This window comes from Aedes albopictus, chromosome 3 (assembly GCF_035046485.1).
Source record: "Aedes albopictus strain Foshan chromosome 3, AalbF5, whole genome shotgun sequence".
Taxonomy (NCBI): domain Eukaryota; kingdom Metazoa; phylum Arthropoda; class Insecta; order Diptera; family Culicidae; genus Aedes; species Aedes albopictus.
The window spans coordinates 303,943,741-303,970,975 of record NC_085138.1 but is presented as its reverse complement, the minus strand read 5'-3'; the positions used below and the strand labels follow the sequence as shown (position 1 = coordinate 303,970,975).

Below are 27,235 nucleotides of genomic sequence, written 5' to 3'. Positions count from 1 at the left end.
GGGGAGATGTTGAGAACCACTGGATTATTGGCTCTCATGCTCTCGCCGATCTGCGTGCTCGCCGATAACATTGTAATATGCCTTCGGCCGATGCACAATCGCAGAGATTAATTAGATTAATGAGAAGTAATTTAGTCGCCGTGTCGTACATACGTGTCGTTTTGTAATGTAATTTTAATGTAAATAAAGTTATGTTTTAATGTGCTATTTCGCTACGCCTGGGAGTTTAAATACACTCAAAATAATACACACATCAAGGCTACGTGGAAAATCACGTAGCGCTAAAAAAGAGTTCATTTCCTTGAAGTTACCTGTCGACGGTAGTATTCACCGGAACAATGGTAAACACTAAAATAGGCTCCTGTTACCTTCATCTTGTTGCCCAGTACCTGTTATGAGAAAATCACGTAGCTACTTCATTCTGACAGATTCATTCTTTGTTTATTTAGTGATGAATTTGCTTGTGAAGCGCCAAGATGGCGGCAGTGAAAAAGAAATTCTGGGAGCTGTTGCATCAACGATGAAATTCGACATCAGTAAGTACATTTTCCATTAATGTTGAGCATTTTGCGCATATTTAGTTGACTATTCATGATTCTACAGGGATGGCTTGCATTTCCGCTTTGATGATGGTGTGAAAAATGTCGGCGGATTTATTCTTCATCCGTCAGCAAGAGTACCCGCATGCATCGTAGAGCATGCTGCAGTAATCTAACTCTAGCGGAGCCCTTGACGGAACCGGACAAACAAAACTTCAAACTGCACCAAAAACCGCCCTTTAATAATGTTTCAATATTTCAAATCAATTAAATAAGTGAACTATGTGAGAAAAAATGTGTTGTTTACTTGCCTACATTTTCCTCCATTGGTTGCATTATTTTCCAACTGTATGCATTTCGAGTTATGTTTGAAATTCATCAGTTAGAAGATAATGCAGCTATTTGTTTACTTAACCAAAAGTAAAAACCGGAGCAGAAATTCATCTGTAGATACCGTAATTGTGATATTCAATCAAAATACAATTTACTGGAGTGTTCAGTATGAACTACAGGCACACTCTATAAAGGATACGAAAAGTCACGTAAATGCTACGTGGAATACCGGTGGATGAATAGTTCATGAGTGATTCTTGAGTTCATTACTTGCTACCCATGTTCCACGTAAGTGCTACGTGGAAAGTGCGATGGAAAAATACTACGTATGTTTTCACGTAGTTATGACGTTTGGATTGTTTGCAGTGTAGACTGTCATGTCTCCCGGCCACCCCGAACCCCAGGACGTAACACTGTGTAATGTATAGGCGGTTTAAGATGGGCCACACCTAGTTTTCGGCATCTTCGCATAGTTTTTGAAAATATTTAATTGCTCCTTGAAAGGCTATTCCGTGACTCACATTATCGAAGCGATTTGAGAGCTGAAAATTTGTGTACTTAGATTTAATATTGTTTACAAAAAACATAGGTTTTTTAAGTCCGTTCATGGCCCCCTGAACAAAAATCTTCTAGTTCTTAGAATCAACTATAGAGATCGGCATTCACCGCTCATTTTGGGTCAAACATACAAAAATTATCAAATGTTAGTTAAGTATCGTAGCAAAAGTGAATGTAACATGCTGCCACATTAGAAAACTTTCATTATATGGGTGTGCTTGAAATCACGTTCTTAAAAAATGTTTTCCGCACTGTGCTGCATAGTAGCAGGGGAACAGTTCAGGGCAAACAGCGGGAGAAATTTCCAACAGATATACAGTGACCCTACGCCGATGAATCACCTTAATTTTGTACACTATTTATGCATCACCATGTTGATCAAATGAGTGATCCATAAACTGTGGTCATTTTTGCCGATTCATAAATTGTGGGGTCACTGTACAACAATAAAATCCGCAAAAAAAAAATTCATTCAGATACTTTGATAAATAAAAGTTATTTTGTTTTAATAAATTAATAGTTTATGTAGTTTACTGCCGCTATTCGCATAACAGTCCCATGTTTGCTGGGTTTCCTATTCACATGGGACTGTTGTGCGAATGGGGGCAGTTTATGTGTATTCCATGAAAAAATAATCCAGTGAGCGGTGAATGGATCCATTATGAGCGGTAAATGGATGCATGAGCGGTAATAGGAGCCAAGAGATAACACATTTCAATTTTTATTTTTTTGGTTGTAAACATATTTAACGATCGTTTTATATTTTTTCTATAACAACAACATAGGGTATTGTACCATTTGGGCAGGTGTACCTATTTTGGGCACTTGCCGCTATAACTAAGTCAATTTCGAACCGATTGATTTGAATTTTTGTACAGAGTTAGTCACTATCAAAGGTAGGCAAATCGCCGATATTGATAGGTTATCTGCGATCCAAGTCAGCGTGTACTCTGCACTGAGCCAACTCTCCCGATCATCGTTATATGTCAGTCCTATATTACTGCACTATTGGAATATCATATGAATCTAATCTTGGGTTGAAAGTGGGAAGTGAGACTTATATGCGACGCATGTGGTATGACTCTCAGATCGCCATTGTACTGTTATATGTCTTGCATTTTGCTTCTATCATGTGGGCTGGGTGCGCCAAAGTATATGCAACTCCAATAATATCCTTCACATTTTGAAAAAAAGTCTCCATAGGCTGGAGCGGGAATCGAACTCACAACGCCTAAATGACCGACGCCGCTAGCCGCACGACCACGAAGCTCACTTAGAGGAATTACGAAATTTTGCAAAACATATTCCACTTTATCTGTCAATGTTGCTTTTCCACCCGGTTAAAGTTATATGCACAATATAATGTATCGATCGTGTTATGTGCATATAACTCTGATATGCGCAAGTGTCATTGAGTTTTATTAGAAGGCTTTTCAATCGAAACTGTTTATGATATGATACGTATAACGATTCATTTGGTGTGAACGTGTCAGACTACGGGTACAATGTATGTTCAGTATCTGATAAAATAGGCTCTTAGAATTATTTCAGTGTGTTGAGTCACTTTCACTTTGCTTCGTCCATCACAACTCAATTGACTGTGATGGCGTGTAGATATCACTGATAGGCCATTTTTAAAATTCGTTTAAAAATTGAACACCTACAGTGATGATATTTCAATATTTAGCATAAAATTACAAGTATTACATGTTGGTCATTTAAAATTTTGAGATTTGGCTAGAATCGCCAAAATATCAGTTGAGTTCTAACCGTGAGTAGGGTATCGCGCCACTTGGGCGGTGGCTTCTATATTCGTCTGTTTGCCACTATAACTCAGTCAATTTTGAACCAATTGACTTGAAATGTTGTACACGGGTAGATACTATACCTATCTCACCACATTCCAAAAGTTGTGTTAATTGGTTCAAGTTTGACTGAGTTACAGTGGAAAACAGACGAATATAGAAGCCACCGCCCAAGTGGCGCGATTCCCTATATATAGCTTATTTCGTATCTCTGGAACGAAAATTACGAACCTTTCTGATCCGTATAGATACAATTCATATATAATGAGTGAAAGGAAAAATAACTACAAAAGAAATATAAGAAAATGACTGTTTACTACACTGCCCATAACCGCATAACAGTAACATTCGACAAAAATAGGCATTGGAGAAAATGGAACTCAAAGTTGCAACTTTGAATAGTATAAAAATTTCTCATAAATTTGTCATCAGTCGTATAGCAATCAAATTTTCTACAGCAGTTCCTGTATGCTCGGGGAATTGTCAAAAAATAAATCGAACCTCAGTATGATTGATGTCATGCTTTAAAGCCAATCTATTTTCCTAGTGTGACTGTTAAGCGGTCACATTGCTCAATGAGACAAAATGACTTGGTATTTTTTTTCATAAATCCTAGAACAAACTTGATTTTTTTATTCAGGTGGTCGAAAGCACTTGTGATTTGATGATGATCCCCGATATTAACTCAATGTACCAGCAAAATATGCAAATGTTACAAATATGAAGTTATGGGCAGTACACTGAATCAAGTTTCAACCATCGTGCAATAATAGTGACAATGTCGCAACAATCCACCCAATGCGACATAGGTTTGTTCAAACTTGAACGGAATAGGATTAGGGAACGTCCATAAATTACGTCACGCTTTTAGGGGGGAGGGGGGGTTGAGCAAAGTGTGACAGCCCATACAAAAACTTCTGAGGTCTCATACAAAAAGTGTGACATAGGGGGGAGGGGGGGGGTTGAAAATGGTCAATTTTCGCGTGACGTAATTTATGGACGTTCCCTTAGGGGTTATATTTGTTGAGGTCGAGCACATTTTTTTTTTTTAGAGTGGCCAGCTGGAGCCTTTCCCAACTTTCCCCCTACTAGGACCAATACTCACGATGGACTAGACGATGTCGTCAACTTGAGCAAAGTGTGTAGTAATTTGCATTGGATCGTAGTAGGGTAACGGTTGAATTTTGGACCCCTAGAGGACATTAGTTTGAATTTAAGTCAAAATCAAACATATTCAGAGGGTATTTACACATAATGATGATGTTAGTATATTCGTAAATGCCTCCACTGTCCGTTAAAAGTACCCATAAGGTCATTTCTGGCTGAAAATTTGATGAAAATATCTGATTTTTGAAGCATCAGTCTTCACTGTTTTGGACACCCCAATATATTTTGGACCCTCCTCAGTATATATTTTGGACACCCGGTGTTTAAACTCGTTTGAAACTATTTTGGAAGATTTTGCCGCTTGAATATGCTGGGTCACATCCTATTTACTTGATTGACAAAGGGTGACTAGGCGAACTTTGCGAATTAAATGCGCTAGAATGATAAACGTTTTTGTTTACATCTGCAAGTTTCCTCAACACCGCAATCTCTTTTTGTAAACATGAACGATGCTCGCAAGGATGACGAGATTGGCAAAAATTAATTTCAAGGCAAATAAGGATATTTCCAGTAAGGAAATGATTGCTGCCTGTGCAGATCAATCTTATTTAGCGAATGATTCTAAAAATTTCCGTCATCCCATCATTACACATGTGTAAGTTGTGATAATACGACCCAGGGGGTCCAAAATATATGGGGGTCCAAATTATATTGGTTACCCTAGTTTTTAAAAATACTGTTTTTAAAAAAACTTTTCCCATCGCACTAGTTTTTTGATCGAATGGAAGCTCCAAAGATGATTTGGTAATTGAACAATATTTCAATAATCGAAAATCTCCGAGGTCACTGGACAACATTCAGAGATAAAAAAAGGTGTCTATGTCTACGTTAACGCCTTCAGAGTACTATTCTTTAAGAAATATACAAAGAGCAAAAAGAAAAAAAAAAATAAAATGTGTCGTAGCTAATTTTTTAACATTTGATATATCTGAAAATTATTCGAAGACAGCTACCAGAGCTAGCGTTTTTAGCCGATACCCGAGCAGGAATGAATAACTGACACATAACTGAAGCATACCAAAGTCAGGTATCATACCAAAACCAGGTATTGGTCGGTTGTCCAGGTATTGAAAATAACTTATTTTGTTATTTTGTAGGTATTGATAGAATATCTCAACGGGTTATTATTTTGGTTTTGAGGACTAATTGAGGTATTATTCAATTATGGAAAAATCACTATTTGTATGGAAAAATCATTGATTATTATTTAGGTATTACCATACCTGAAGTCATTATTCGCGTGTTATGCACAGGAAGCACATCAGTTATTATTTTAGGTATTTTACCTCTTATGCAGGGCTTCTTAATACCTCATTCAGGTTGTAGGTATTCGGTTTTCCATACCTGAGTTTGTTATTCTTCAGCTATTTTCTCCTGCTCGGGTATGGGCAACTAGTTTTTCTGACAGCTTCCCCAAACAATATTCAGATAATATCCTCAATTATTTTATAATACATTCTGAAAATTATTTCAAGCTGATTACCAATAGTGTCCATAACCGATGTTAGTCATTGACAGCACCAGCATCATCCCCAAATAACTCTCATATTAGTGTTAGATAACACTTTTTGAGCTTCCATTCGATATTGTAAAGAAATTTGTCAAACCCTATTTGTCAAAATATAATCAATAATGTATCAAACTGTGTTCCTAATTTTGCTAGTCGTCTTCTGCATATCTGTGATCATCTCAGTCCAAAGTAATATTATATCCAGATATATCTAGCTCAAAGTCCAAGCGGTGGTGAATAAACTGGCACTAAAGTGCTAATGGGTTAAGCCCTCCCATCGCGTCAAGATTGAATATCCAGGGGGAGGGAGGTCGAGCACATTTTTTTTAATTCTTTATCTTAAAGTATGGGTTCCTAGGAATGCTGTGTCAAATTTTTATTGAGATCCAAGCAGTACAAGCAAAGATATAGCGTTTTGCGTCTCGCTCCCTTATGAGCGCGTAGTGCAAACTTGAAACTTTAAACGAGATTATCTCGGAATTATGTTTTCCAAAAACGTCGATGCGGTGCCTACGATTGCGGAAACAGTTCTCAACCGATTCCAACCAATTTTTTTTGAGTGTTCGCTATGTATGTGTCGTGTCCTTGAACGATCAACATTTTTCAAAATAAAAAATCATATCAGTGTTTTGTTTTTTCATATACTTTTGCATGAAAAAAGAGTTTTTTTTTAAATCGTCCATGTTTGAAAACTAAAAACTTTTTTAAATATTCTGATTGTTCAAGGACACGACACATAAGTAGCGGCACGAATACCTAAAACAGGGGGTGGTCAAAAAGTTTGGGATAGGCAACTTTCTTTCTCTCACAAAAAAAGTTCAAAACGCTGTAACTTTTCATAGAGTGCATCAAAAATTCTCAAATTTTCACTGTTTGTCAACCTACAATATGTGCACCATTGGTACAATTTTAACCTTGATTAACCAATTCGCGAAGCTAGAATCGTTCTCGTAAAATACTATTTTTCAGACAACTTTTTTTTGAGCTGTCATATCTCGGAAACCAGTGAACTAAATTTAATGAACTTTTGAACGTTTATCAACAATACATTGATGCTTTTCATGTCATTAAAACATAGTTGCTTTTTGAACGTTGAAAAAAGTTATCATGGATTGAGACATTTTGGATGTTTCTCGAAAAAATGTATTCTTTTTACATCAATGTCATTAAACTTTAGTGTTGATATTCATAGATTTTCTGCTTCTGTTCTCAATATATCTCTTATAAGATATATTAGAGCCTATTTGGATTGAAAGAATAACAAACTTAATATTTTTTTATGATATTGTAAATTTGACTTATTTTCCTCTAAATGGGTGAAAATGTTAAACCGGTATTACTTTGTTCATCGTTAGAAAATACCGTCAGTGTACCAGTAGCCCAGTGACCCAATAGCCGCTCACTGTTGCAAAAATCAAGTTTTCACGCATAAATACCCCCTTTTCGTCGCTTATATTTTTGGACAATATAAATTAAATGAGAGCAACCATTTTATGCAATATTTACCAAATAACATAAATTTTAAAAGCAAAACAGTAGAATTTTTTGAGCGGCTATTGTAATTGTAATTGTAATTGTAATTGCTCAGTCCACACCCAGGCCGACAACTGTCAGCCCATCTGCTTGTGGGCAGATGTGGACCTACTAAGCCTCCCCCGTTAACATGTCCTACACCGAATTAGCACACCGGGATCTTCCACAGGCAGGCGCTGGCGTTACCAGTCCCAACAAGTGTCAGATACATTAAATAGATGGGGTAGAGGATATAAGAAGATGTGGGAATAGGATGGGAAGAGGCAGAAAATGAAGAGATAGTAGAGAGGTTTCGATTTTGTTGCTGAAACGAGAAAAAGAAAGAATGATAAAGAACATTAGCGATATGTTCATAGATTTTGATTTGGTCGATAATTTCTCATCTATTTTGTTTCCATATCGTTGCATCGGTGACCATTTTCATCGCCTTTCTAGTTTTTGTTAGGGCCATCTCGCGTTTTTTCGTCATGTCCTCTTTGCCGGTTGGCGACGTTCGGGATGTAAGTAGAAAAGCATGCATTTAATATGATTAGTACGACAGTAATTGTGATTGCTCAGTACTTCCAGCCCATTTGTCCACAGTACATATCAGGCATCCCGTTTCAACAAGTCCTACACAGAATTAGAAACCCGGATCTCCCACAGTCAGTCCTAACTAGTGTCAGATAAGTTCAATTGAGGATAGGAAGCGGCGAAATGAGAAGACAGTAGAGAAGGTTTGGTACATTGGTAGCTGTGTTCATGTGATGTTTGTCTGTCATTGAAAAACTATTTTCCGTAGGTGTTAACCTCTCCCCCAAATTTAATACCGGAAAAATATCTGATCCGATGTATAGTTTGGCAATTCTATGTCCATACATCTTTTATCAAGAAGGAATAATGTTGTTTACTGTTATAAAATAATTCAGTTAAAGGGCAGCTAATGCATTGTAATCTAGAATAAACCTACAGAAAATGTCCCAGTAAAAAGTTAACACTAGCTCATCTAACTACACAAACTAAAAAGTGTTATTATATTTTACCAATGATTTCATCCTAATCTTGACCCTATCATAGTTATGCACTTAGTTGGACAATGACCAAAAATAGTGTTGTTTCGACAATAGTCACATACTATGCCCTACGACATTGACGATTCTATTGTCTATGGCTCACCTATTTAGCGCCACCCAGCAGGGACTTGGTCTGGTACCCAATTCAGTATATCCGCTCCACGTAATGTACAGTACCTCTTTCGATTTGTGATATATTACGCGGAACATTACTCTCTTCATTCGGATAGCGGCTATGTAACCCATTGGATTAAAAAACCTCCATCAAACATGAAGCGATTAATCGGAGACTGAAGACTCTATACCAAATTTGGCTCAGAGACAGGTAATCAGTGAAGTCAGTTTTTCTCGTTTGTCAGAGACGATTGATACGTATTAAGACAAACTTTCCACTGCATCTGCCAGCAATAATTGGTGATCGATCAACATTTCGAGTACCTACCCCAATTTACACAAGAATGCCAAGGATCACCTCTCATGCTTTACAATACAGTTGGAAAAACTAGAGCAACACCTGGCCACAATGATGCATAAAGCACTAAAGCGGACCGGAAGTGTCGGTGAGCCAGCCCCACCTAGAATTTTTTGAGCGGCTATTGGGACCCAAAAAAGCTGTAGGAAATTTTATGTGTTCCGATAACCGCTCACACAAAAAAAATACGTGAAAATTGTAAAAACTGTTGATTTTAGTACACAGTGTATTCAATCACTATTATACACTCCCGCTAAACAGGAAAAAATAATTGTGAAAACAGAGTTCCAAAAATAATTCAAAAATTGTTATAAAATCATACTTTTATGAAAAGTTCTACATAAGTCTTGTTTTGTATCTGATTGTACATAGATTAAACTAACTCAAAATGCAAAAACATTACAAATTGGCTTACCAGTCATTGATGATATGTTTTTCTGCAAAACTGGCCTTAGATGAGCGGAAATTGGTACCCTGATGGTATTACATTTTATAGCGTCGTATCAAGCATCAATATATTGTTGATAAACGGTAAAAATTTCATTCAATTCGGTTCACTAGTTTCCGAGATATGACAATTCAAAAATTAGTTGTCTAAAATATAGTGTTTTACCAAAACGGTTCTAACATTGCGAAATATTCAACAATCATGCTCAAATTTGTACCAATCATGCACATATAATAGGGGAACAAACAGTCAAAATTAGAGAATTATTGATGCACTCTATGAAAAGTTAGTTTTGTGAGAAAAAAAAAGTTGCCTATCTCAAACATTTTGGCTATCCCCTGTAGAATCCCTGCCTCCCAGGATTGCCTGAAGAAATCTCGGCAGAAATCTATATTCTACAATATTCCTTTTCGGGATGAATATCCAAAGAAACCATAGGATACATGAAAGAATCTTTTCATCCGGGAGGAACATCTGGAGGGACCCTGCAAAGAATCTCGAGAAGAATGCCTTAAGAAATCCCGGAAGGAATTCCTGAATATTTCAACCGCCACCGGATTGATTGCTGATCCAGTCGAGACCTTACAATAGTGTGATTCGGGAAACGGAAATTCTTCTCGGGCTTGACGTGCGTTTCTGATGTCAGAAAAGCAACATCGATGTCTTAAGTTTGCAGGAAGTCGATGACTTCCGTATGTTTTTTTTTTACGCAACGAGCAGGCAATCTGGTTAAGGACCTTGAAGGCGAATGTTGCTACGCATGAAAAAAAAAACAAGCCATCCGGTGGTTGGGGCGCTGTTTTTTGGAATTATTGCTGGAAAACCGGTGCCAACAGTGGAATTTTTCCCATCTGTGGGTAGGAGCAACCTCGGGAAGAAGTGGTGGTCGAGGTCTATGTTGTCTTGCTGTTTCTTCGGGCGATGGTAACGCTGGCTGGCTTGCTTCCGGAACTGGATGAATGCAGCTCTATTCGACAAGTGACTCTGGTTGCAGTTCACACATTTGGGGGAAAGAACTTCAGCCGAGCAATGCATGATTACCGTGAGAAGTGAGAACAGTGAGTCTAGATGTGGCAGTTTTTGGCCCCATGACCAAAGTTCAGGCAGTTGGAGCACTTTTCGGTGCACATGCTTGTAGCGATCTCATTCGACAGCGGGGAATAATAAGGTACGAATGCCTTGCAGTTCCTTCGTCAAGAAGGGAAGTGAAGCAAGTGGAGGTTGATCTTGAAAATCTTTTCCGGCTGGCGATGGCGGCTTCTCCTCAAGCTTGGTAGTCGTCAAGCCCAGGGGATCACCTTGAATGGCTCCTCAGCTTCCTTATTGTGGGTAAAGTACTCTATTGGATTCTTCTCCAGGAACGCTTCCACGTTACGGTAGTACTTGATGGAGAGGACGATGGTTTTGTAGCCATTTGGGCACCGACGGAGTGTGACCACACAGATCTTGTTTTACGTAGTACAATGAGTGTGTCGTTGCTATTTTGCTTTCCGTAAAATTCCCGCGGGCACCGCGAGGAGGCCTTCTTTATCTGCTGCTACAACAGTGATAGCCGAATTAGTTCAGTTATTCTTTATGCTATAATGCAGAAACAGTCAGAAAATGTTGCTGTGCGAATGTTTTGGAACGATAAATAAATAGCAAAATCGAACGTTTCCATTTTTATGGATTTCTTTCGTTCTATTCGATGAACGGATTTGTCTTGATTTAGAGTATAATATAAAATACATATATTCAGATTATCAAGTTGAATCGTAAACAAATTTGTATAATTACTTTCAATGTAAGATGCTTTCATAAAAGTTTTAAAAGCGAAGTAACGTTCGTGAATGTTTACGTAATTAAAAGTTCGAAACGTTTTTTGGTCCAATCACACATCACACTCGGTCGAAATTTGTTCCTTCTTTTCAGACAAATACTAACTATTTAAGTATAGTATAAAATATTTTACCGCTTCAAAATATATAAACGAATACATGGCAGCGCATGTCATTAGACACTGATCTGATCAATAAGGTTAATACTTATTCAATGACTGTACACAACTCACCTCAATCGACTGGACATCAACAACTCGTAGATTTGCTGTTAGACTGCCCCCATGCCTTCAAGAGAGCTAACGTTTTGTTCAAATGCGCAGCCCACTCTTCACGTTCTTCCTTGGAATCGGCTGACAGTAAATGCCTGTGTGATGGGAAATTTGGTCAGACATTGATAAAGTATGACGATGGAAGAAGATACTTACCGATGGATCGTGGTGTTTCCTTGTCTGACCATAACCAGCGAATCGACATCATCAGGTTGGGCCGGTCTTCGGAACTCCAGTAGCAGTGTGTTTAATCGAGCGCACACATCTCGCGGTGCAACAGAAACCTTCTGAGTGCAACAGTGTTGCAAATCTATACTTCCAATGGGGGCCTTTCGCTTCTCATCGTCCGGGTACTTCCAGTAGCTGAGCACATGGCCGTACAGGCGACACCAGCGCCGATGCCAAGCGCCAAATCCGGACACATCCTCGAACATGGTCAGGAATCCACGATAGTCAACGGTGACCGTTAGTTCACAGTTTACCTTCATGTGGACGGTACCCTCCAGGGGACTTACACCGGCCACCGGATTCAGCGTCCAGTTTGTGCGTTGGATTTCTCTGAGCGAGAAAATTATGAAACCGTACTGCACGAGTGCCGGAGTACGAACCGCCTGTGGCCCGGCGGGAGATTGCACCGGAGGCATTATCAATCGTGTATTGCTTTTCACTCCCTTGGGTGTGTGAAGTTTGCTGGATCCTTTTTTGTTCATTGCAATGTGGTATTTAATTTCATGCGGGAGCACTTCTCGTTGTGCAGTCATGCCGTATATTTCCATGGTTATCTGTTGGGAGTGTGGAGGAAAATTAATTCATTTTCAATGTTAGGCATGAGCAGAAAATTTCTGCGGATTCATAAGCATGGCATTTTCACCGAAAGTGAAACAGCCGAATTGAGAACTTTTAAAGTATAGAACGAGCTAACTCTCTTTGAAGAAAATACAAAACCCTACGAAACACGCTCACCAACAAATCTAGCATTACGTCAACTGACACCTACCTTGAAGTCAGCATACACGTTGTTCAACTGCAGCACATCGGGAAACCGAACCGACAACAACCCAGGCAACGTCGGTACCGATTGGGTGGCCAATACCGTTTCGTTGTACTTGAGCAGACACACTAGGTGATGTCCGCTGATGGCCTCGGAAGCAAGCTTCCTGATGTAGTCCTGCCTCAGTGGCAAAGTGATGTCCTTTACTGTGAGTCGTCCCTTTTCCGTCGGAGCGCCCGGTGGCCTGATGCATCCTTCCACCCGAAGGCGCTGAACTTCATCCAGAAGTGCTTGCCGACGATGAGCTGGAGAAGGATACGTTTAGTCATTTGGAATTTGAACACGGTTATCAGTAAATCAATACTCACTCGCTACCAAGAGATGGCGCTCGCCTTCGACGGATTCCGTGGAACCGGAGAACTCTATCGTGGCTGCGCATAGATTTAGCGCTTGACTCGTTTGAGAGATGATCGTTTGCTGCTTGCAGACTTCGTCCAGCAGCTTCTTAACCTTTTCCTGTACCAGGTATTCGTTCTCGGTGTCAGTTGCAGTAGCGCTGGTATTGCCATCTTCCGAATCCTCTGTGGTTGAGTCCAAACTCGGCCGTGCTCTGACCGGTGTGCGTAGAATTTTCTTCACTGGAGTGGGATTGTTGGAGCACTGTTGCCGGCGATAGAAGCTAACTGTGTGCACCAGAGTGACCATATTGTTGTCATCCGAAGGGTTGATCTTCAGTTCGGATTTGACGGGGCTTCCAAATTCGCCATCAGTTGTTTGCTGTTGCTTCCTGGGTGGAGAGGGCTTCTGAGAATCCTTCTTCTCCTCCATCTCGTCCTCATCGATAGTTTCGCATTGATTCTGGCGTGGGTTTTTCTGGTAGGAGAAGCTGTTCGAAGACATGGATGATTTCCTCTGAAAGACATATCGAAAGTGAGCATGATTATGATACATCCAATCCCTAAATTGATTGACAAAAAGTTTGTTAGTAATTTTGCTATAAAGTTAATTTCCAGACAATGGCCTTTTCCCACGAATGATCATGCCAAATGGTTAAGGATCCCAAGACGAAAGCGTGCAAACAGTCAGTCACAAAGCACAAACAAAGATGCCAATCATCACAGATTCTTACTGGTGTGTCGAAATCGCCCTCTTCATCTTCGTCCAAAGCTTCCTCCAGGTATTGGTCCATGTCGTCAAGAATGCCGGAGATTTCGCTCGTCGAACTGTTCTGACTGAATCCGGATTGGCGTTTACCGTTGTTGTCGGAGTTAATCTATAAAATTTTGACCGATTGGGGGCGGGTGCGCAATTAAAATCACTCCTACGTGCTCATACTATTGTTTCAAACTACAAAATCTATCATCCAACGGTAACTATTTACAATGCTTAAAAACCAAACTAGAAACTCTTGGGATGTTATCAATGGCCTCTTACTTACCCTCTTATCCTGGCTTTGACGCCGTCCAGCATGACTGACGCGACGGTCCTGTAATTTGACGGCTTGCATTATTTCGCGACCGAGGCTAACATCGCCCATGTTGATGTCCGGATCGGATTGGTCGTCCTCGGAGTACATGTAGCTATAAAAACATAGTTTTAATTATTCCGAGACAAATTTGACTAAATAATGACCTTAGGTTACAAGAATCTAAATGCAATCTCACCTATCATCGTCCTCATCGACCGGATGTTCTTCGTCGCCCTCGTACTCCTGCTCTTCCTGCGTTTCCTCGTAGCAATCCTGATAATGGCTATTGCTCCGGTCATTGTCCTCCCCCAGCAGGCTGGCCGTGACATAGCCCTCGCCATCTTCCGATTCGGTCGTCGTTGCACTCTCCAAATCACTCAGAGTAGGATACAGCCGGCCACCCTTCGGTGTTACCACCCGGATCCGTTTAACGTCGTCCAATGTGGAGCGGACTTCAGGACTGACGTGCTCCTCGCCGCTTCGACGCTTGTTACCGGCCGAATCCCGGTTCGATGCGGACTTCCTGCCGCTCATGGTTAGATAACCTTCCGGGGGCATCGGTGGTGCACACGGGATTGGCTTCTCCTCAGCGGCATCCGATGACATGTCCGTTGGTTTGGAAAATCGATTCAGCAACATTTCCATTTCCTGCTGACGCTGGCGACGGGTTTCCTCCGCAATTTGAGACTCCGAGATGGTGCTGTTGTTGGACATAAGCGCCGCGAGGGTGTTCTTGATAGCGGAACCGGTCGCATTGGATTCTGCAACCTGGGGCTTGTTATAGTTGTCGACTCTCTGCTTCTGCTGGATAGCTGCGTCCTTGCTGACAATGCCGAATCCTGCGCCTTGAATCGGCAGACATGACGACGATGGTTTCGGAGCGTAAGAATTGTCCCCAGTTATCTGACGGATCGAAGGAGAAATTCCAAAAGCAGCTTTCGGAACCAGGGCTTGACCCTTATTTTTCTCAAAAATAGCCAGCCGTTCTTTAAGGGACATTTCTGCCGGATCTTTCTGGTTTTTAAGAATTGAATGACGGGGCCTTGAACTTTCAAACATTGCTGCCCGTCCCGAAACAAGTCCTTTGCTTATTTCGGGTTTCTTCGGCACAGGTTTAGCCGGTTGTATAGCGGTTATTTGACGTTCTCTTGAGGGTCCAGGCACTTCCGGAGCTCGAGCTTTCGTCACCGGAACCAAAGCCTTCTCATTTGATTCGGTTTCTTGCTTTTCATGCCTAGGACGCTCCTTGTAGTCATACACCAATTTCGATGTGGTCGATTCCCGCCTTTGGAAGCCTTGTAGCTCCAGGGCGTCCATAACTTTCTGATCCCATTTCAACGTTTTCGTTCCAGCTTTCGCGCCGTCTATTTCGCTGAATCCCTTTGCTGGGCTGAGTATCGATTTCGGCGGATTAGGTGCCGTGTATTTCTTCGGAGTAGTCGTAGCTCTTTTGGGACTCTCTTCCTTGCGTTTCGGACTCCTTTCATAGATAGGACTCTTCTGTCTAACTGGACTCCTTTGGCCAATTGGACTCCTCTGACCAACTGGACTCTTCTGTCTAATTGGGCTCTTTTGCCTGACCGGACTCTTATCTTTCTTGGCGGTAACACCAAGCGTTTCTCGGTGATGCCGAATGTCTGGATGCGAGGTGTCATCCTCCCAGTTGTTGATAGTATCCGCAAGCATTGCCAGTTTGGCGAGTTTCTGTTTCGGTTTCAAATTCTCCTTGCCGCCTGCTGCATTTTCTTCATGGAACTTTCCTTCGGTGCGGTGTACCGGAGATGAAAGATCCTGCGATTCCGAATATAGAGTTCCCAATCGCTGCAGCTGGTTCCGCGATGAATCACGAATCAAGCTTTTGACGTCCGTCTCGCTGGATTTATCATCCGCTTTCCTGGTGATTTTGCCATTCGAATCCATTTCACATTCCGCCACTTCCACCTCGACCTGAAATATGATAAGGTTGGAACATTTTAGAAGGCATGCTTCGGTGCTTCGGTGATTTCTTAGATTTCACCGATTTCCGCCTGTAATTTTATCACAGTAATACTGTAGTTTGATTGTTTACAGACCAGTTTATGTGATTTTCTTCACCAAATACTGTAATTAATTCGAAGTGCGTGATTGAGTTGATCAACTTGAACTTTGTTTGAAATTCTTAGTATTTGGTGCATGCCATACTACTCTATTGCCAATGAGAGGCAATGAAGTATCGATTTCTGTAAAGTTCTTGATTTGTTATCTCAGGGATTCAAGAAAACGACTGCGATGAAAAGGTCCCGTTATTATAGAGATTAAAATCCCAGTGAAAGTGTGCCCCTAACCAAACGCAACCGATTTGATTTCTGAGAAAAACAAAACGGTGGTACTGATATTATTTATCCATGCATCGGAACTCTAGCCCCATCCATGTCTTGCTTCTAGTTTAGTCCCAGGACAACAAAGAAAAAAAAAACGGGACTTTAGGCTAGCTGCAACATTACCTATGTCAAATTAGAGGTTTGAGGTTCCCTGTTTGGTGGACTTTTACCTCCGAAACAGGTGGTGTTATGTTTAGCCAATTGAGACAACCGCTACCCACACTACACAGCTATCTAGAGGCTGATTTCATTTTCATTTCATTTTCATTTTGCAGCATTTGGTGGGGTAATGAGAGCGCAAGTCAGTCCAAAGCCGATGATAAGGAGGGGTAATGGCTGAATAGTCGTTGCTGAAAATTGAAGTTAATAAACAATACATTACAAGAATCGAATTCCCATAGAATGAGATTATTCATTCGCACTACAACACCATAGAAGATAATATCACATTGGCTGATTACAGTACAAATGCGAAAATTCTCCCTTTTCCCCTATCCGCAACCCGGGGACGCGCCCTGTTGGATTTCGAAAGCCTCGGAGAATATTACAAACCTTCAATGGCATTCCCACACACTAACCCACATTGCCCATTCAGGGGTCTGACTGGGCCTATTACTCTCCCCCAGTTTGTAATATTCTCACCAACTTGGAATTATATTTTCCCGACACATAAATGACTTCGACAAATGTTCGATATACTATGCAGCATCATGATCAGTATAACTATATCAGATGACTTGAAGATCTGATTATAACAGAATTCAAGCATAATTTTTCAAATCGACGTATCTAACTTTTCCACTGATCTGAGTAAATTCATGGTCAATGTTGACGACCATTTCACTAAAATAGTTTTTTTTTATAAAAAGACTTTTCATAAGTTTTTTCGTGCTTAACATCACCAGGGATATAGCACGCACTAGGTAAGAAACAAAACCTACTCATTCTATATCATTTTCACAATGAATTTTGACAAAAATACACATACACCGGGTTGGTTAGAGATACGTCATGCCAGATACGTCGCTTTTGTATGGTGCCAGCCCAACTAACATTTTTGCTGTATAAGAGCTTAAACAAGCTTTTTCCCAAAAGCTTTTGCTCCATAAGCTTCTATGCAGCTACTTTTGTTAGTAGGGAGTTTGGTGTATCTGTTACTTTTGATTTTGGCTAGATACGTCGTTTGGTTTTCTCATATATCAAAACGGTGTATTTATCAGTAAAGTTGTAAACATCAAAATAGTTAGATACGTCGTTTCAAAAAAATTGCTTAGTTAAACAAATTAAGCAATAAATCATCAAACAGTGATGTGGATTCTTCAATATGCTTTATGAATGATGCATGCAGCAGTTAACCCGGATTTGTTTACATTCTCGAGTTACGTCGAATTGAAAAGTTATGCTTGAATTGTTTGCCATTGATTATACATTCAGCTATTCCAATCATTACTGCAAAGCACATCGGCCACTTGCCTGAAATCAAAGCTCCCTGGAAGATATAATCCAAGCCCAGGGATGGAAACTTAGACCAAAAATTGAGGTTTTATTATTGATGTTATTCCTTTACATGTTAAATGTTAAGTACCACCGGGCAATCTTCACGTTATAACTTTTTCACAAGTGTCGGATCACTTTGCGGTCTTCGGCAAAGTTTTTCAGCATATCCTAAGCTATACTTTAACGTCATTTGTTAGATCGTTTTAGACGTAACATTTCCATTTATGAGAAAAATGGAAAAAAGCAAGTTTTCCCATACTAATTTCAATCGCAATGCGGAAGCAATCAATCGCTCCCAAATTTTACACAGTTGATTTGGACGCAAAAAAAAAACAAAAAAGATTTGTTTCGAAAAATCGACTTTGCTGACCCAGTCTAATATCCACCTCTCAGGGACACATAGATTAATACTTCGTGTGACCACCTTTGGCTTCAATAACGGCTCGGCATCGTCGGGGCATCAATTTAGCAAGCTAAGCTGTAGTTTCCGGCGTGATTTTGTCCCATTCAGTTGATATTACCTGCCGCAATTGCTGGATGCGTGTTGGTTTTTGCTGCTGGACCTTAATTTTCAAAATTGACCAGAGATGCTCGATCGGATTAAGATCAAGAGACTGTGCTTGCCACTTTATAACCCTTGATACATTTATGAAATTTTGTGAATAAGGATGAGCTACGTGATATTTCACGTAAATCGGACGTGAAACTTTTTTAGGGTGTAACGATTCCGCAGAGTCTAATGAATTCGCATATGTAATTACGTACTGCGATGATTATACAAATTCTCTTGGAACTTTTCTTATCATGCCATTAAAGGGTGAGTCGTTAATTATTGTGCCACCCTACCTTCAACTGATTCGCAAATTGTCTACAGTTAACGAAATGAAACCAAATTTTACAGTAGTTTAGTATATGTATGTATGTAGGGTATATGTACCATTCCTTGGCCTAATTTGCAAGCCGCCTTGGCAATTCTGACCATAACTCATGAATTAAAAGCACTAGAAATAATATGTTGACCCTATTACACACTCTAGGCAATGCATGTTTCACCAATTGGAAGTAAACTAATGTAAATATTCAAGAATTTACTTAATTAAGTTGAAAAGATTCGATGTGATGGTATGCAACGTTGGTCTATGGTACAAAAATTGGCCTATTAGTGGATACAACAGGGCCCATATAGCCGAGGCGGTAAATGCACGGGTATTCAGCATGACCATGCTGAGGGTGACGGGTTCGATTCCCGGTCGGTCCAGGATCTTTTCGTAAAGGAAATTTCCTTGACTTCCTTGGGCATAGAGTATCTTCGTGCCTGCCACACGATATACACATGCAAAATGGTCATTGGCAGAGGAAGCTCTCAGTTAATAACTGTGGAAGTGCTCATAGAACACTAAGCTGAGAAGCAGGCTTTGTCCCAGTGAGGACGTTACGCCAAGAAGAGGAGAGGAGTGGATACAACGTTGGCCTATTACTTTCCATGCACTAGAACCACTTATTATCTCATTTTTTTTCAATATTTCGGAGCCAAATTTTCAAAAAACTTTAAATACATCACTTAAACTAAAGTTCTTTCTTAATTAACAGGGTGGCCACTCAGAGCGGCAAATAAAATTCCCGAGTTTTTCCCGGTTTTCCCGGTAGCTTTTTGAAAATTTTCCCGATTCTGACATAAGATACACAGTGAAAATTGAACATTACCTACACTGCCCCCACTCGCATAACAGTCCCATTTGACTTTTCATCAATTTTGAGTTAATGTTATGAATAGTAATCATTTTCGATGTACTTCCAAATACAATAATACAAATTACGAATTTTTATGACAATGTGTGAAAAAAATACCAAGTCATGAGCGTCCCATATCAAAAGTACCCGCATAACCGTCCCATCATGGATTTTTGTCTAGTCTAGTCTAGTCTAGTCTACACATACACAGCCATTCATTGAAAGAATCCTGGAAAATGATAGAATCGACTAATTCTACCATTTTTCTTGTCATTATTAACCCTTTCCTTCCCACGACTTTGATCGACTATATCTATGTCTTTAAAGCGTTTCCGAAAAAACTGCTTGAACAAAAGTTATTGCAAATTGGCTAAATTTTTCGAAATCAATGAAAAAAATTTTGGTTGTAAATCAATAGGTTTTTGATTGTTTTTCAATAGTTCCACTATTGAAACAAGTAGTTAGTAGTTGGGTTAACTTTATGAGATTACAACCATATTCTAAAAAATATTGCATCATATTCATCTAATTCCGTTTGTCCCGAGTTCGTCGAAAATCGATGGTGCTCTAGAGCAACCATGGGAAGTAGAGGGTTAATGTTTGCAGTACATTGGAAATGCATTACAAGCATTAAAGCGGCCAGGCCTACTGTGCAGCGTTATTTTTTTACAATAAAGCCATTAAGTGGGGACATCTCGTACCAACCACTCAGCTTTTGAGAAAGCAAAATAAGTGAAAATCGATGGGGGTGACGATGCTAAGAAGGTTAATGTCACCCCTTGGTCCTTCGCTTCCTGGGATGGAACACAGGTATTTGGTCCGTGTCCTGGCCCTAATGCCTAGGCTTAAGCGCCTTTACTCGCTCTCTGAAATGAAACAAACTGGGTGCGAGGGAAACGATGCGTAACTAAAAATTAGTTTTCGAAGTTTTATAAATGCCCACTTAAGGAAAAAATGAAAATGTAGTTTGAAACGGTCTCACCGATTTATCTGGAAATTGCTGTTTCTCGGTGTTAAGGGGGACGTCATTACAGCGCAGTAAGGCTTGCTCTTCGTCTCACCACCGTCGCGCACGCAGTCAACACAAATTCTCACACGATGATAAACATCCCATTTTTGAAGTAGTTTCACAACTCTCCCACACAACTAAATTCGGCACCGCCCAAACACTCACGACAAATACGGAAAATGAAAGATTTGCAGGATTTCGGCACGAAAAAACTTAATACAATAACGAATTATTCGTTTCAAAACGATGCCCAAGTCGACAGTCCAGGCAAATGTCACGCACACTTTCCAAACGAAACACTTCCGGATGGCGTAGCTTACCCCCCTCGGAAAAACGTGAACCTTTCACTTGTAGCACCGGAACTGCAATCACAGTATCTACGCAAGCACTACGTGTAAACCTCGCCGGATGGCGTAGCACCACCAGCCGTTTCACGATTCGGAAGGGAAAATCCAAATAACGCAGACACGAGAAAAACACGACATACGATTCACAGTCCCATCATGGATTTTTGTGTCACGAAACACAAAACTGAACAACTTTGTGGCAATTATAATATTTTTTACAGCTATATATTCATGTGCAAAGCAATTTGTGAAAGTTTCGAGATAATCGAAATATTTTTCAAATTTTGGCGATTTTTCAAAGTTTTATATGGAAACAAGTTTTTAAACTTCAAATGCCGTTTTCTCAATTCCTCCTTTTTGCAAATGGGACTGTTATGCGAGTGGGGGCAGTACATACTAAGAAAAATTTAACCCTCTACTTCCCATGGTTGCTCTAGAGCACCATCGATTTTCGACGAACTCGGGACAAACGGAATTAGATGAATATGATGCAATATTTTTTAGAATATGGTTGTAATCTCATAAAGTTAACCCAACTACTAACTACTTGTTTCAATAGTGGAACTATTGAAAAACAATCAAAAACCTATTGATTTACAACCAAAATTTTTTTCATTGATTTCGAAAAATTTAGCCAATTTGCAATAACTTTTGTTCAAGCAGTTTTTTCGGAAACGCTTTAAAGACATAGATATAGTCGATCAAAGTCGTGGGAAGGAAAGGGTTAAGAGATTTAATATTGAATATTTTCAAATCCTTGGATTTAACATGGTATTCATATGACCCTTAAAATAAGTTTATAACTAATTTACTAAATATTTAGCTAAGTCATGTGTTGTTTGATCTGTATGTCTCGTATAAAATGATAGGAACTGCAGTTACAACAACTTCATTAAAGATTCGTTAAATTCGTAGATGACCAGCTAGTACACATTATGCAGTTGTTTAAAGAAAACAAAAATAAAGTGGATAATCCTGGGGGGTCCAAATTCCTAGAGAAAATACTATGAATAAAGGATTTGTTGTACGAATTTAATAATTGGTAGATATCTTAGTATTATTCTAAAAGGGTTAGCAGGGAGCCAATTCTAAACTTCTAAACTTCTGGCGAAATCCGTGAAGTATTTTTGATGATCGTTCTTAAGATATTTCAATAGAAAACCAATGACGAATTTATGTATGGTAGCGTAAATGGCTTCTGCAGAAAGTTAGGTAAGTTACTTAGGCTACACAGAAAGGGATTTTTCCAACAACTCACTCCAGTTTTCTCCGAACACTTTTTTCACCAGTTAAATAAAAGAATACATCAAAGAACTTCATGAAAAATGACAGAATTTGTTCAAACAAAATATTAGAAATACTTTTATGAACTACACTAGGCGTGGCGTGCTTTGATTCTTATATTCTTCCAAATGTTTTCACTAATTATTTTTAAATTATAAGAATGTTTTCACCTGAATTAATCGTCTAGATTTTTAAAATTTTTAATTTTAATTTTTTCTGGCATTACATCAAAAATTTCTTGGAGCAATGCATTCAAGAAATCAATCAAAATTTTTATCAGCATTCTATCCGAATCTCTCGAAGACTTTTCGCTCAAAGGCTATAACATGTATTCTCCTAGAGATTGTACCAGGACTTATTTTTTCAGATAGAAGTTATATTTTTTGTTTTCATGAAATTCATGAAATTCAGAAAGGTCATATGAATCTATAAATATTTTTATTGGTCTCAACAAGTCTTTCCACCAGAATGTTCTCTAGAATATTTTTTAAATAATTCAAATTGTGATGTTAGGTAACATCACTATGATTCAATTGTCATTACTCGAGGACAAGATATTAAATCACAAACTTATTTAAATGAGTTTGTGATTAAATTCCAAGAAAAAAGCCAGTTCACTCAACAGTTTTTGACTGCATATCTCACCAATTCTTCTTATGCTTTTGGAGACAGTATACATTTTAGAAGTCGCCCGAGTGTCCATGTTAGAAATTCCCGGTGGCTAACAACAATTCCCGAGGTTTTCCCGACTTTTTCCCGATGCTTTCAAATTCCCGAGCTTTTCCCGGTTTTCCCGAAATTCCCGACTGGATGGCCACCCTGAATTAAGTAACGAAAACAACGCAACCCCATTATTGTGTTATATTTTTACAGTCACCGCACACCAAATCTCTCTTCCTGTTCGTTCTTTCTGGTTCTTACGCAAGCAGTGTTGTTAACGTCACTTTATTGGTGTTGTTGACGTAATTTTACTGATGGGCCAAGATTTGGGTACACAGTGAAAAAAATGTCCTCAATATACGGCCCACATTCAATTTGTAAAATAGTTATTATTCGTTGAAAACAAATATACAAGTTCAAAATAGCGTCTTTGACCGTCGCCTCAAATGTTCAGTTATTGAAAAGTTAATTCAAAATGTTCCAGAATCATGCCATTTATGATCATGTGTATAGACTACCCACTAAGACGAAGAAACATGGCGTTCACAAAAGCTAAACAAAGTGTCATTTTCATTCAATTTAAATGTGCCAAAGTGCTAAAATTGAAACGAAATGTTACAGTTGTATAGCGCATAGCTTTTCCGATATCCTGTTATGCATGTTTGTTTGAGTTTTTGGTTTACGTTGAGATAAGCCGAACGAGGGGACTATGCCAACGAAGCATCCCGATACCCTATTTCAACTTTTTGGTATCGGTTCAAATTTAGGATGCGTTTTAGTGAAATTTACGACATTTTCAATTAACGCCCTCCATGTGGACATGTTCAGGCTCCACTTGAAACAAATAATTAAAGCTCTCTGGTTTGTTTATGCGCGTTTCCACCCAGCTCCAAGCTTATGTTTCACTGACAACCGTTCCTGAAACCTACTGACGAACATTAAGATGATCCGATAATGTATAATCAGTAATTGTTCCAAGGCGCGATACCATGTTTTTTTTATTTTAGCATGTGATTGTACAACATCATTTTTGGAACTGTTAACTAAATTTATTCTATATCGACCGGAATCTCACTGATAACTTCTCAATTCATTATATGTAAACTATAGACTATACGGAGAAACTTTACAAAATTTGGTTGATTTTGGTGAAGTAGGAAAAAATTTACGTAAGTTTGAAAATGACACAATAATTATCGACTCACCCTTTAAAATACACATAAAACCGCATAATGATGATTGTGTACCCACCACTAGCGCAAGGATTACCTATGGCTGCCGGAATACAACATGATGGTTGTTTTCTCGGGACAAAGTCTGGCCACCCCACAAACCTGGCCCGGAAACCAGTTCATTTAGCTTCCTTAAGCTTAGCCTTTACCAAAATTCCTATCGGAAACACTTTGGAATTTCCGGTAGGATATCTCCAGGAATTTTTGCTGCAATTCATCCAGAAATTTATGGGGGAATTCTTCCATGCATTTTAATAAGAATCGTTAAGATTTTTTACAGACATTCCTAAAGTGGTACCTCCACAAGTTTTTCTTCCCTTAGAAACATTTGCTGGGATTCCTTTCAAAGTGTTTTAGCTGATATTCGTCGAGGACTTTCCCCAGGAATTTCTACAGGAACTGCACTAGGGATGTATCCTGCACTAGTTGATTCACCCAGGAATTTATCCAGAAATTTTCCACTAAGGATTCCTTCATAAATTCTACCGGAGATATTATCAGAGATTTCTCATGCAGATACCTCAAGGGATTTCTTGAGCAAAACTTTTATGTTTTTAGTATTTTTTTTTCAGAACTTGATCAAACAATTTATCTCAGAGGATTTCTCTTGCTATTGCCTAAAGGAATTTCTCTTTTGATTTCTTTTGGTATTCCTGCAAAAATTCTAATAGAATTTCTTGCTGGGAATTCTCATGTACAATGCTAGAATTTGTAAAGTCATTTCTATTGGAATTCCTCTGGGATAATATTCCCGCAGGTTTTTTTTTCCTGGAATTCCTAAGCAACATTTCTAAAGGAATTTCATCTGGAATCCTATCAGGCTTTTTTCAGAGATAGCAACAGGATTTCCTCCAATGATTTTTCGAGGAATCATTCCAGGGAATTCCTCTATAGATGCCTTTATTGATCTATTCGGAGATTGCAAATTGAGTTCCTTCTGAAATTACTCAAACAATTTATCCGGGAACTTCTCTAGAAGTTTCTACAGAAATTACTAACGGGATTTTTTTAAAGGAATTCTTGTAAAGATTTGTCCTGTATTTCTCGGCTAACTTCTCCACAAATTTATCAAGGGATACCTCCAGGAATTTAAACTAGATCTTTTAGGTTTCTCGAGGAACTATTCCACATAGATACCATCAAAGATTTTCCAGGGATTCCTTCAGAAATTGTGCTCACTGATAAGCGTGCTTTCCTGTTACTGGCATAACTGCTCCCAGTATCAGTTTAAAACACTTGTGAAATTAAAGCATAAAGGCAGCGAAAACAGAGCTAACTGCACTAAACCTTTCCGCTTCTGCTGCCGTCTACTGTTTTCTGTAGATCAGAATTACTACAAACTGCGAGAAGGCTGTGTTCCAGTAGGAATGTCATGATAAGAAGAAGTAAATGGTTTTAGCTGTACTGTAAACTGCTTAGAACGTCATTTCTTATAGCACTGAATACTCACATTAAATCCCTTTAATTCTCTGCCCACAACCACAAAGAAACCTCCCAAATTCTCGAAGGGAGTGAACTGCAACTGCACTCATTTCAGTGTAGAATTACAGTGACCCCCAGGGATGGCATTCACCATTTGCAAAGAGTTACATTCACTTGCTACTATCTCAGTTCATAAGCATGCTATCAAAAAATAATGTATGGATGACTTTTACCTTGTAGTTTTATCTGAAAGTTTGCCGAATATCATAAGGGTCGCACACGCATGCTTAACTCGTGAGCGAGCTGTGAAAGCAACTCTCCACGCCGTGAATGTAATTTACATTCACGGCGTGGAGAGTTGCTTTCACAGAGCGCTCACGACTTTTGTATACGTTTGCGACCCCAATGTTATTTGGCAAACTTTCAGATAAAATTACAAGGTTAAATTCATCCATACATTGTTTTTCGATAGCATGCTTCTGAACTGAGATAGTAGTAAGTGAATGTAACTCTTTGCAAATGGTGAATGCCATCCCTGGTGACCCCACAATTTATGAATCGGAAAAAATGACCACAGTTTATGGATCACTCCATTTGATCAACATGGTGATTCATAAATAGTGTACAAAAATTAAGGTGATTCATCGGTGTGGGGTCACTGTAGCTTAAGTTAAAATACACATAGGTAAAAATAAAAAATGCATTCACTCACCTGAACGTTGGAGCCCGTTGTAATATTGATTTCCACCGCAACGTCAACGTCCTTGCCAGTTCCGGCACTTGGCTTCCTCGTAATGTTGACGGTTTCCTTCGGCGGACGCCCCGGACTTTTCTCCGCTGTCGACGGCGAATAATGCTTTTTCGGTGTTTTCGTGTACGTTCCTCCACCGGTGGCAGCGGTCTTTCTACCCGGTGACTTGGGAGCAGCTTGAGCGGAGGACGATGTACCCGGAATGTCGTAGTTGAACTCCGACAACGGGAACTTCGACGTGTTGGTGATTCCCAGCGCCGCGGCACGTTTCTCCGCTCGATCCAATATATTCTACGGAATCGGAACGAATTTTTCATATAGGAATAGACGGACAACGCAAAACAAGCTGATATTTACCTGCGTAAAAGGATCCATCTTGCCTTGAATGTCTCCGCTGCTTTCACCACAAATCCAAGCAGGGAGTTGGCCGTCGACGGTTAGTGCTTCACCACCTTTAATAAAATACGAATTTTCCGCTGCACTTGCACTTCAATTGTGTTATTTCCACTTATTCCACAACCAGTACACTTCAACCCAGGCGATAAACGTTTTATTTAGTCCGAAAATCCGTAAATTAAAACAAAAATCGCAAAATAAACAGCGCTTGCACACGAATTACGACAATCGTCATAAACTTTCAACGGACTCTGCGGCTGCTGCCTGCGCTAGACGGGATGTTTGTAGCAAAATTTGAAAACCCCGTTTTGATGAAACAGAAGATACCGAACGGCGAGCGACAGAAAGAGAGAGACTTTGTAAAAGACGATGGTTTTTTGTGCGTTTGTTGGTGTTGGTGTCATACTGACAAATTGTCGCCCAAAGGTCGAACAGCGGAAGGTCGATAATTGTTTAACAGCAATGCACAATAAAAATAAACGCTATAATGCATTTTAGGTTTTCTCGCGAAAATCCGCGATTAAGTTGAATTCATTATTTTTGTTATTTCTCACAAATTTTAGGATTTTTTTGTAAGCAAA

General features: G+C 39.5%; 1 protein-coding gene and 1 long non-coding RNA gene across 3 annotated transcripts in view; both read right to left on the bottom strand.

Moving 5' to 3' along the window:
- Positions 1 to 27,235, bottom strand: part of LOC134284084 (uncharacterized) — an 816,516-nt gene that overhangs the window by 562,200 nt on the left and 227,081 nt on the right. The window lies entirely within an intron of this gene.
- On the bottom strand, positions 11,124 to 26,931 carry LOC109418541 (anillin). 2 transcript variants are annotated; one of them, XM_029856919.2, is made up of 9 exons: positions 26,616 to 26,931; positions 26,220 to 26,549; positions 14,162 to 15,912; positions 13,936 to 14,077; positions 13,627 to 13,770; positions 12,866 to 13,409; positions 12,504 to 12,802; positions 11,663 to 12,288; positions 11,124 to 11,601 (listed from the first exon to the last, which is right to left on the bottom strand). In XM_029856919.2, the coding sequence occupies exons 1-9, from the start codon at positions 26,631 to 26,633 to the stop codon at positions 11,484 to 11,486; spliced, it is 3,972 nt and encodes a 1,323-aa protein (XP_029712779.2). In that variant the 5' UTR covers positions 26,634 to 26,931; the 3' UTR covers positions 11,124 to 11,483. The 2 variants fall into 2 exon arrangements, with proteins under 2 accessions (XP_029712779.2, XP_029712780.2); XM_029856920.2 differs by lacking the exon at positions 13,627 to 13,770.